This window comes from Cryptomeria japonica, chromosome 10 (assembly GCF_030272615.1).
Source record: "Cryptomeria japonica chromosome 10, Sugi_1.0, whole genome shotgun sequence".
NCBI classification, from domain to species: domain Eukaryota; kingdom Viridiplantae; phylum Streptophyta; class Pinopsida; order Cupressales; family Cupressaceae; genus Cryptomeria; species Cryptomeria japonica.
The window spans coordinates 563,370,275-563,383,399 of NC_081414.1; the positions used below are offsets into that span (position 1 = coordinate 563,370,275).

At 35.8% G+C, this 13,125-nt stretch overlaps 1 protein-coding gene across 3 annotated transcripts in view; it reads right to left on the minus strand.

The window, feature by feature from the left end:
• The window catches only part of LOC131060730 (NADPH-dependent diflavin oxidoreductase 1), a 263,737-nt gene that overhangs the window by 196,162 nt on the left and 54,450 nt on the right, over positions 1 to 13,125 (minus strand). For all 3 annotated transcript variants that reach the window (XM_057994083.2, XM_057994081.2, XM_057994082.2), the window contains 2 exons: positions 4,864 to 4,941; positions 4,661 to 4,765 (listed from right to left, as the gene is read on the minus strand). In XM_057994083.2, the coding sequence (XP_057850066.2) occupies positions 4,661 to 4,765; positions 4,864 to 4,941 (183 nt within the window). The remainder of the gene's footprint in view (positions 1 to 4,660; positions 4,766 to 4,863; positions 4,942 to 13,125) is intronic.

Genomic DNA, 13,125 nt, shown 5'->3' on the forward strand with positions numbered 1-13,125 from the left:
GTCAGTTCAACACCTGCACCTAGATTAGGAAGGAAATCGGCCTTCTCCAGAGATTCAATCCCTTGCACAATGTTCCACACTTTGGGGTTGTTTCCATATTTTACAAGGTTGCTAAGTTGATAGCTCGACAAGGGTGCGAATTTTTGTGACAACAATAAATACTCGGGACAAATTGGTCCAAGGTAAGTCAATTAATTCTACAATACTAGACCAACAAACTTTTGACTGGGTGTACTTAATACCCTAGACAACAGACCTAATAACTCAATTAATTCTACAATACTCAACAGATGAACCACCTAAGAATGAAAAAACAAAGACATATGAGACACGAAAAATGAATCCAAACATTAATTACAAAATGCTTAAACACCACAATCAAAGATAGCATACAAAATAGATGAAGGATCCTTGTTAAAGCCATGGAACCTCTACATAAGAATCTTGGCTTTCCCTGTTTCTCTAGAATGCTCCTGTTTCTCTAGAATGCTCCTAACAAGTTACAAACCAATGCTCCGATGAGCGACAAGTGGAATCAATCTGCAACTGTGGCAAGTAGACTCTCTATATAGCTGGAAGGGAAAGATGAAATCTGAAAAGATACATTGCTGTCTGCTCCTTATTTCATAAAGTTTTCCTTGTATATGCCATGGTGAATCTTTTCTTTCTCCCTATAATTTTATAAACAAGATGTAGTCATGAGAGAAACATGTTTCAGACTTGAGACTATGCAAAGAATGTTTAAAACAAATGGCAATTTCCTCTACGATAAAAATATTCTCTCAAGACTCTCCATAGGGCTTGAATCCTCATTCTTGACCTTACATATTCATGCTCTTTAACAATTTAATGCCATTAGCTTTTGTAGTTATTTATGATAAAATCACTCTTCATATGGCTATTGCACTCACAGTACCATACAGAAGCCTTACGATACCAATCAACAAGGCCTTTACCCCAATACCAACTGAAATTGAGAAAAATCATTTTCTCAGTCTTTACATTACTATGTGCAAAGGGTGCAAAGGGTGCAAAGGATCACACTCTGCAATCATATGATTAAAAATTAGAATAACAAGAAGATTTTGTCATTATAACTTGAAAATACAAAATTATTTGTGTTGAATATTGGGAAATAACTTAATAAGTAATAGATTAGCAATAGCTTCTAAATCCACGATGTTATCATTATAAGAAACTTAAAAAATGGCGGACAACATCATGGAAACTCATGTTCACAGATACATCCATAATGTGTTGAATTTATGAGCATATCTTGTGTATTTGAATGCATGTGTACATATTTCCACATATCCAACAATCCATAAACTTGACTTTACTTTCATTACAAGCACACCTATTTTCTTGCTTGGTATTTATTTATAGTACATGTTTAGTTTAAAATAATATTTTGTCACCAAAAGGGTTGGCCTAACTAGTGAGAATGACGGTGTGTCACACCATAGACCAAGGTGAAAATTCACGAAGGTACAATGTGAAAACTAATTCAGAAACACCATCGACCAAGGTGCAAATTCACGAAGGTACAATGTGAAAACCAATTCAGAAATACTGAGAGGGATGGGGAGGTGAATCGGTATTTCAAAAACTTTTTAAACAAATTGAGCCAGTTGAAAAGAGCCGAACAAATAATTACAAAGACGACACAAAAATTATCTCGTGAAAAACCCTTTCGAGTAAAAGATCACGGCATCAAGAACGTTCATTAAAACAAATGGGCACCAACCCTATTACAGAAGTGAGCTACCACTCACGTCAAGACCACCAACTCAGACTAATGGAAGCACCAACCTTAGTAGGAGCACCAACTCTGATGAGATTTAATAAAAAATTTGTTCAGCATGCACCACAAAAATGTTATACAAAAAGAATACTCTTTTGCATCCTTAATGACATACACAGCTTGACTACAATTGCTGCAAGATACTTCGTACTTAATTGATATTGTCTTTCAAGAAAATTCTCATTGTTCACAAAACATACTAAAATCATGTTCTAGCACGTAGAAATTATGCAGCTATCATGATAAACTTCATGTTAACAAAAACCAGCTCAATCCAATGTACACTCATTCCCCTAAATTAAAAACCCTACAGCTCATCACCTAGAAGAAACTTCATTAAAAAACGATGTTGACACCAAATACCATCACATAAAATCCACACTCGATATCTTTTCTTCTCACACATGAGCAGGTTATAAAACCACTCCAAAACTGGCTCAAAAGTATTATCATTACCAGAAATAGAATGCACAACACACTTTTTTAGTTCGTGCCTTTGCCTTAAAATCAAAAAGAAAATCACACCCGTAAAATATGTCCCATTTTTTAAATACGAGCCTTGGCGTATTTCAAAGAACAAGAGCTCAAAAAACACGATACATCACTATTGGTTTTTGTTTACCACGCTAAAAGAAAACGAGCCATTCTTTTTAACACCCCACCCATCATTCAAAAGAAACGTGTCTCATTCTTGGGAGGTAATATATGTTCCAAAAGAAAGGATGCAAATCGCTCTCACACAAATTCGAAGAAGACAAAGGCGTTTTTATTAATCAAAACCAAAGGCTGCTGCTAAAAGCCGCAATTTCAACACGACTGTAGAATACGCAAAGTTACCTCTCCCAATAACATCTGCCACAGAATAACCTATCTGGTAATCCATTCTGTCACACACACTGCCTCAAAAAAAAAAAGTCTTAAACAAAAATAGGCTCAGCCTTTTTTTAAAAACAACACATGCACCCAAATCAGAAATACAAACTCATTACTCGCAAGGAATGAAACAGGTACTGATTACATCTAACTTCCAAAAACGGTTTTTGGCATACATACGTTTCAATCACTAATTTGGAAGAAGACATGGATGAAACAAAATGACAAATGGATGAAGAAATGGGACATTCACATGATAGAATGCCCAATCACTAATAAGGAAATAAAAAAATGTGTGAGAAAAATTCAGACATTGTATATGGAATAAAGAAAACGGGTGGGAAAAAGATCATTATATCAAAGAATTCAACCCAATGGGAGATCACGAGGAAAAGAGCTACATAGGAGCCAATATTAAATGGAAAGCAAAAATGTTGATAGCGCAGTTAAGGACAAGTTCTCACCACTTGAGATGTGAAACAGGCAGATGGATGATACCTAAAGAAGAGTGGGAAAAAAGGGTTTGCCTTTTTTTCAATGCAGAAGTAGTCGAGACAAAATGGCATTTTATTATGGAATACTCAGCGTATAACGACATCCGCATGAATTATGAAGACATCTTAAAAATTAACAAATTAAGCACATTATTTGAAGATGCTAGGTTGGAAAAACCTGCAAATTTGTTGATCAAGATCCACCACCGAAGATCTGATCTGGAAAAGAAGCTACAGTTGCTTAACAACACTAAGTCCTAGTGTTGGTTGTTGTCTCTGTGCTATTCATGGGTCCCATAGGCTGCTTGAGCCTCGTGGATGTTATTAAAATCTTTCATTCAATCAATCATACAACCAATTCATTTCAAAATATAAAAAAACGACGCCTGTAATCTTGCATAAAACACTTTGTCATCATTTTTCAAGCCTTACTGCATATACAAAAATTACACAATGTTCCTGTCAGACACCGCACCACTCTTTTTTTTCAACGAACTTGTAACTTGTTTAAAAGACGTGTATTATGCTATCAATGGTTTCGTTTGCACAAAGCGCATGAACACACCTGAATGTGGCAGATGATGACTAGTTGAGACAACCATCCAGGCAGGTGAAGTGTCAACCATCAAGCTGACATTGACACTCAAAAAGTTTTACCACACACACAGGCAGCACAATTCGTTTTGCAAACCAATCTTCTGTGTCTGAAAGAGAAGCAAACAACTTTGACATCAATGACAAAATACTCAACACAGTGAGGGTCAGGTTTGATCCCTAGGTGATTTTGATAGACATGGCAGCTCAGCCAAAGGAGAATTCTGGTTTGATGCATGCTTACTCAACCTGTTGTAATCAGCTTAAAGGCAGAGATGCTGATATCTCTGTGACACAGTTGTATCCATCAAAAAGAACCTGTTCACAATGTCATTGTGTGTCATACCAGGTTAGTTTGTTTACCATGAATCTGCACTCTGAAGCACTCACAAAGAAAGGGAAAGGAAGGGAGGGATGGAGAGGGAGGATGGAGAGGGCGGCAGAGATAGAGAGACAGAAAGAGAGAGATTATTTTTAAGACCAAAATAGAACAATGCCACTCAAAAGGACATGCAGTCAATAGAAAGAGAGAGACAAAATGTGCTCTAGCATCTCCAAGAAACATGATAATATAAAATAAAATTTCCACTATATAGTCTTTTATCAGAATTCAACTGCATAGTTTTGAGTCAACTCTTTATCTAACCACATTTCATGAGTGTCGCCCCTACTCATGAAATATGGGTATCCCGACAAAACACCATATAATTTTATGCATTGCATAAAACACCAACTGAATGTAGAATATCCACCACATCACTGCTACTATCCACATAAAACCTGATTACATAAATAAGAATGCCTGCTTGGAGCTTTCTATTGATGAGTAATCAAAAAGTTAAAGATTTCTATTTTAGGACAGAAAGGCAACAAAATGATTCTAGAAAAACCTCACATTAAACTTCTGATACCCAGAATCACCAAGTCCAAATAGAGCATAACGTGTTCTCTCTAACCATTGGTGACCAAGGCTTCTCATCAACAAAAACTTCCAAAATTCCTGTAACATCAATGAAAAGGAAGAAGCTTTGAAGATAACATATCTGTTAGAAATAAAATCTCTTTTTAAGAAAACAAAACGTCAAAAATAATCAATACCTTCATTGAGTCTGGAGGATCACCTTGGCCTGTAGTTGAAACTACAAAAACCACAAGCTCTACATGGGGAAGACAGCACTACAAAGAAAGAAAGGAAATCGGTTACACACCAAATCATCCTTCACTTAAAATGTTAAATGGCTTAAACATTTTTGCAAATCCAAATTCTGTTTAAGTATGAAAATCAACTCAAAAGAACCAATGAGACTTTTATAATATGGAGAAAATAGAACATTTTTCCTATATATTTCTCAAAGGAATTCCATCCTTTCTATTGAATGTTCCCAACCACAGTATCATTTTTATCATTTATGATTAATGACCTAATTGCATTAAGAGAAAAAGAGTTATTTAGAAAGGGCCCAGCATTTGAGCGAACTGCATCCAAATGCTAAGCTAATTCTGCTGTGTCAGCCATATTACAATGAAGGAAGCAGCAGCTCCAAAAGAGCCAAACTAAGAACATGCAAAATATAGAATTAATGGTACTACTGAAAAGTAAACATATTTGTTGACCATTGTTTTATGATTATTATAACCCATATGCTTTTTGCACCTAGCATGTGCTAAGACATCTCATTCTGTAAACATATTTGCTAAAATGAACTTATGAGTAAATAATCATGACAACTAAGTAGTTGTCCCTCCCTCAGGATTAGAGACAGAAGGAGCATAAAGATCAGTTAAGGTAACCTGGTCCTCCAGGTGAGTACTTTCATGTAGTTGAGATATCGAGTGAGGGCCAGAAATCCCATGAAGAGACCACAAAGTTATATTTCCACTCTCCTACCCTAATTGTGACCTCAACAGAGCTTTCTATTTTCTGAGTAGCAGGGGATTTGGTGCCAGGCTGCTAGCTATTTTGCTGAATTGCCATAGCCAACCTTCTTTTAGCTCTTTCTATATTTAGAATATGCTCAATTGCTTCAGTCTGCTCTGTAGGTTTTAGGAGTTGTGGCTTATATAGTTAGCAACAAGGGTGGGCAAATACAAGGAATCACACACTCAGATTTCTTAAAGCTTCAAAAGATGACATGATGTTCTTGAGGTCCATAGACAACTCAAAAAATGTAAAATATGCAAAGAGTCTGAGTATTGTGTTGGAGAAGATAGTGCTAGATGTGAGTATAGAAAATGAGGTACAAGTTGAATACTTTGCACTGCCGATTGCCTTGAACTTCTCTAGGAAGACATGGGAAAACTTGAATGGGTGAGACACCTAGTGGAAAATGCAAAAGAACATCACAATATAAATCTACAATCACCCTTGGGTTCCTAGCTTCATGAGAGATCAAACCAAGGGAAAGGAGCTTATGCAGCAGATGTGGACACAGTTTGCAATTCAATTCCTCACCTTGCAAAGCATTTCTACCTTGCTAACATCTTTGAAGTGGATGCTTGTGAGCCAAACATGGCTGGATTCATTTTCAAAGAGGGCTGATGGAGAAAAGGTCATAGAGGCAATTTTTTAAGATGTATTTGAAAAGAACTACAACGATCACCACGGTGACTTCAAACTTCAATTTAAATTTTATATTGTATCCTTTAATTTCATTTTCTCTAAATTCTAACAACAAGATATTGTTCAAATTTTAGAATTGTTCACTTGCAATTTTAGTTTATTTTTAGGTGTCAAAGCCTTTGCTCAAAGTGTTGCCCATGGTAGATGGGGAGCAACACCGATGGGTTACATATATGAGACCATGGGCAGGGCCGAGGATGCCATCCAAAAATAAAGGAAGAGAAAAATTTGAACCCATTGGGAAATTATTGATCATAAGTGCAAAATCATTTTTACTTTTCAGAAAACTTCAAGTACATTGATGTAGAGGTTATGGAGGGTTTTTCAACATGCATTGTGAGGATGACACTTGAGGTTGGCATGAAGGACCTAATAATCAAGGATTTGCAAAGGTACAAATAAGTTAAGGCAAGGCTTTTTTCTTTGCCACTATTAAAGCCCAACTATGTTGCAATCACATTCTCCTTGCTTAGCAACTCTCATGTTATTAATTAATTTTAATCATGCCATATTAATATTCTAGCAATTGATATATTGTACTTCTATTATCCATGATAACATACTTGTAACCCTCTTGGTTGATAACTTTTATGATTCATTAATTTATTTTGGAGTTCGTTAACCAATTGATTTATTTTACTTCTATTATCCATGATAATATGCTTGTAACCCTATTGGTTGATAACTTTTATGATTCATTAATTTGTTTTGAAAGTGGTTAACCAATATTAAGTTATGATTAATTCTAGAGAGTGAGTTTGATGGTGTCGATCCTATTCCTATTTGTATTGGTGATCATTTTTATACCTACATGGTTATGAATTTGCTTAATTATTAGTAAGTATAAAGAAAATCTAGCATGTTCTTATATTGGTTTGATTTACCTATTGGGAGAGCTGTATGTTAGAATTAAGGTATGTTATTACATTGTGTCCTCTTGTAGTGCTATTGCTCATCATCCTCCTTTAGTTCCAAGTGCTACTTGATCAATGGTGTTATTTTTCTTCCTTGGATTCACAATGTGACTCTTATGTATTGATTATGAATCTGGAAGTTGGTGTAAGTTGCTTGGTAATTCTAAATAGATTTTCTTATGCAATTGCTTGATTAAATCGAATGACTTCTGGGAACCCCCATGATTAGCGACCCTTGTCACACTTGTTGTATTTGTTAGGATGCATATCTCAATGTTATTTTAAATGACTAGATGCTATGCAGGGAACGATGTCATCCTTTTAAAAACCAAGATGTTTGTGAGCTTTGTGACAAGTTTCACATCCAACACCGCTTCACCACACCATATTATCCTTAGAGTAATGGTCAAGCTAAGGTGTCTAACAAAACTATCCTAAAAATTCTCAAAAAGATTGTCAATGACGTTGCCTGTGACTAGCACATCCAACTTAACCTAACCCTATGGACTTACTGAATTAACATATGCACTCTTACAGGTGCAACACTTTATCCCCTCGTCTTTGGTCGAAAACCATTCTTCCTATTGATGCTAAGTAACCATTCTTGGGGGTGTCGACGCAGCGCTTCACGATGACAAACAATATCGAGTATCCAAGTTACATGAGTTAGAGTTACTGGATGAGAGACACAAAACTGTACTAAACCATCTACAAGCATATAAAAATTGTCTCCATCATAGTTGCAACAAAATTTTAGAGTTTGACATTTTGATGTTGGTGACTTGGTCTTAAAAGAGAATCAAAGGAATCTAACAGACTAGAAAAGTTACGAAAATTTGCACCAAATTTGTTGGGTCCCTACATTGTCACAACAACATACGGATCGGACATATAGCAAATTACTACTCCTGAAGGTAAACCACTCCCATAGCCTATCAACAACATGCATCTTCACAAGTTTTACATGTGATCCTCGAGAAATCAACAAAAAAAATTGTCACCTTGATGAAAACTTGGCAAATAGTTGTCTTGTGTGACAAAAAAACTTAGAAGTTAAGAGAAAAAATCTGCCCTATAGTGAAAACCACTTTGGTGGCACCTTGGATAAGTACCATGGTGAAAACCTCTTATAGGTGTCATGTGTAGTAGGTCATTGCTCTTGTAATGTCCCCTACTAGGAGGTTGCCAATTCCTATAACTTAATAATAGTTCTGATCTGATCTGATCGATAATCATGTCACTAGATGCTTTTGACTCCTTTCTTTTATATCTCTTAATGTGAGGGAGAGGTCACACCTCTTCATTATGGATGCCCTTTGGCAAGAGACACACCCTTTCACCATTAGCACCCTTTGAAAGAGTGCAACTCTTCATTACTTCTGCCCTTTGAAAGGGACGCAACCTTTCACAATCAGATCTGCAATTCTTATTTAAATCAGATTTGCACTTCTAATTCCCAAATTATCCCCTTCTCAAAATGAGGCTCTCTTCTCCCTTTTATATCTCATGTTTGAGGGAGACACAACTTTTCCTTCCATGTCTTTTGACCATTCATTAACTTAATTAAATTTTAGTTATATTTAATTATATTATTTTATATTTTAATTTTATTTTTATTTTTATTCTTTTCTATTTTAATAATATTATTAATATTTATTATTAAATTCGATTCTAAAGTGGGGACATTACAATCCGCCCTACTCAAGATTGCTTGTCCTCAAGCAATGATCATGGAATGTTAAAAACGATTCCCAATATGAAATGGCTTTCAAAACACTCATAGAATAAACAAGCTGCTACTTTTTTGTAAAAACCCTAGTTCTTGCCCTAAATCACCATTTTATGTAAAACTACAGATGGAACAAGATGCGTACCTGATTGAGATCCTACAATAGGTTAGGAAACCATTGGAACTAATAATATAAATCTCTAAAGAAAGATAATTAAGCATAAATTAACTTAACCAGGGTTTGGTCCAACTCCCTATAGGAGCTCAATCATAAGAAAGTGGAAGTAAGAGGAATGATGAGGTGTCCAAGAGACCCTCTACCCTAGGCCCAAGAGTGGAGTGAAAGCCAGAGCCCTCTTGGCCTCCTGGGACCATCGGTCAAACTACCATGAGGTGGGCTACCTAGTGAGGTATCCTATCATTGTTCCCCTTCATCACTTCCATCCTTATCCCCTTGTTAATAATCAACTATGATAGAGTTTGGAAAGATACAATAGGCTGTCCTGAATATCCTTCCCCTCTAAATCCAAGAGCGGTGGACTCCGTCTTACACCCACTTGGCCTCATGGGACCATCAATCAACTACCATGAGGTGGGCTACCTAGAGGAGGACCTCATGACCGTTCTCCCTCTTTGTACTTCCTTATATTACTACCATGGCAGTTAGCTCAACATATGCATCATAGGATATTCTTCATACAATTGATAATATGAATTACATATACATTTCATAATTATGTAATTTTAAGACAAGCTTTCTCTCATCCTTGTCTCGCATCACTTCTTAAATGGTTTGCACAATATCATAGATATCACTTAATGTTACAAACTTATGATTAGAAGCATGACACACATCTATGACCTCAAATACAATGTTCCTAAATAAATATGTCTATAGTAATCATAGACACTCATGGAGCAAACAAACACATCAGATATGAATCAAACACGGAGCATACACTTGAAAACACAAAGCATACACATGGATATCTGCAAACACGGAGCATACATGTGAATACACATATTGTTAGATTCTTTTTCCTTAACTATGATGATTCATTGATTCATCTTTAGATTCTTTACCCTGCAAGATGGTAGGATCATTGCTCGGATACCATTATAATGTCTCCTACTAGGAGGTTGCCAATTCCTATAACTTAATAATAGTTCTAATCTGATCTGATCGATGATCATGTCACTAGATGCTTTTGACTCATTTCCTTTATATCTCTCAATGTGAGGGAGAGGTCACACCTATTCATTATGGATGCCCTTTGGCAAGAGACACACCCTTTCACCATTAGCACCCTTTGAAAGAGTGCAACTCTTCATTACTTCTGCCCTTTGAAAGGGACGCAACCTTTCACAATCAGATCTGCACTTCTTATTTAAATCAGATTTGCACTTCTAATTCCCAAATTATCCCCTTCTCAAAATGAGGTTCTCTTCTCCCTTTTATATCCCATGTTTGAGGGAGTCACAACTTTTCCTTTCATGTCTTTTGACCATTTATTAACTTAATTAAATTTTAATTATTTTTAATTATATTATTTTATATTTTATTTTTATTCTTTTCTATTTTAATAATATTATTATTATTTATTATTAAATTCTATTCCAAAGTGGGGACATTACAGCTCTTCCATCTATTGTCACTCTATTTGGTTTTCCACAACATCCATAATAACTTGAGGATACATTTCTCCATAATAAAAATTCATCTTCCACCCACCCTCCAAAATAAATCCTTGGCAAACCTTTCATGGCATGAGATTGGTTGATGTTTAGTGTCACCACTTTTCCATCCATATCCATAAGTCAGTCCACCTGACCTATTTCTTAATAAATGGTCCTATGTCTAACTAGGGGTAATCCTCAACCTAGTTTCCAATGGGATCTTTGACATCACCTTAAAGGATACAATGCATTTGACAACAATAATCACTTTCATAAGCCTTCGTCCATGATAAACCTTCCAAACACAATAATAAACTTTCACCCAACACAATCCATCACCCATAATAAATTTGTCTCTTGCAGAGATCGACACTTTGACATGATAGGTGATCCCACAATAGTGGGTTACACTTTTTAGCCAGCTTTGACAGTGAAATAAAATTTAAAAAAAAAACTTCACATTCGGACACCTATTACTGCTAAACCTTAAGGAATTTGTAGATGATGTAAACTAGTGATTTGTGTCAATTTGTATGTAGATTCTAAATATATTTTTTTGAAATTTTTTGGAATCAACTTTTATCCATTTTTCTCTCCCTCGAAAACTAGTTTTTAACAGTAACAGCATTTTTAAAAAGTGATACTCAATTGGTAATGCATAACCTTTTTTTCTATAATAGATAAAAATGTGATTCTTTCGAATTTAGGTTTGTAACATCAATATCTAATGTTTGCAATTTGTTTCATAACATTATGTTCAATATTTCATATTTTATTAAGGTTTGAAGTTGAATTAACTATAATTTGACATAGGTTCATTTGGTAACAAATAACTACTTGTGTATGTATCGAAATTTTATTTTATTTTTTTGTTTGGAAAGAGGACTTCAATTCCAATTACGTAGATATTTTTCAGAATTTTTCCTCATTAGTTTACTATTTTTCCATAAGCGTTGAACAGAGAAGTTAATGTTTGGTGAAAAACCTATGTTTAATTAAACTAAAAAAAAAAATCATAATAAACTCAATATATATTAAAATCATAAAAATTGGAAAGCTTGCTTTGAAAACTACTATCATGCATTTGGGTTTGTCAAGATTGTTCCATTTGAGCCTTCAATCAGAGCTTCAAAGGCCAGAAATCTGCAAAAATTTGGGGAGATTGGGGGGGAGATGTATAGCAAATAGTTTCGATAGAACATATGTTCGATTGAAAGGGGTTCGATCAAACCCATGTTCTATCGAACATGATTGACACAATTTTTTTTGTAACAACCATGTTCAATAGAACATGGCCTATATTAATAGCCGACATGGGCTATATTAACGGCCGATATTCGATAGAACCCCCTATCGACCAAAAAAAAAATTCTATGAACGTTTGCATATAAATATAGACGTTTTTTTTGTTGCAAGGTGTGCGCCCTTGGTCTCGTTGTGTTGTGCAGCGCAGCGCTTGGGTTTGCGACATGGCTTAACCGCCTCCTGTGAAATCTATAAGTTTAGTGGTTGTATCAGGCATAACAGGTCGATCTTTTGGTGCAATGGCAACCACACTTGTAACAATTGGTATCAGAGCTTGGTCATAGGTTCAAACCCCTCGCTTGCACGGGGAAAGGGGGGGGGGATTTTTGCAAGGTGTGCGCCCTTGGTCTTCTTGTGTTGGGCAGTGCAGCGCTTGGGTTTGTGACATGGCTTAAACAACTCCTGTGAATTCAATAAGTCTAGTGGTTGTATCGAGCATTAACAAGTCGATCTTTTGGTGCAACGGCAACGACACTTGTAACATTTTTTTCATTTTTTAGAAATCAAATTTGAAGGATAATTCACATTTTTCATAAAGAAGACATTTTTAAGTGAATTTTGTTGGTGTGGAATTTTCAAGGGGCATTTTTGCGAAGGAAGGAGATGGGAAATAAAAGGAAAAGGGTAAATAAGACTTCGCGAAAGTATTCACCTGATACGTGTTGTGCCTTGTACACACTACCCGTCGCCGATAGGGACCCCCTTTCGTTGTTTGCCTTGTCCAAGCCTTGAGTAGGAATTTTGTCTAGTTGACAAAGCAGGAGGCAAAAGAAGGAGAGGTTATGGTCAATAGACGCCATAGAACTTGAGAGTTGTTCAGGCTAGAATTTCAATTTTTTGTCAAAGTCCAAGTCCTTAAGGGCAAGATACTTGAGAATGTCCCTATAATGGCAATGTGCAAGTCAAGCTTCAAACAAGGAGGGGAATTCGGTAGATTTGTGTGCCTCAATCGCACATCTTGCACTTTTGTTTTAAAATGCCCAATTTTCTCCTTTATTATGCCAAAAGTGAAATATAAGGGGGTTTTAGTGAGTTTATAAGCTTCAAAATTTAAATTGCCTTTTCACAATTGCCCCCCCCTGCCCAAATCGCTGAAATTTCCCCTTTGAATGCTA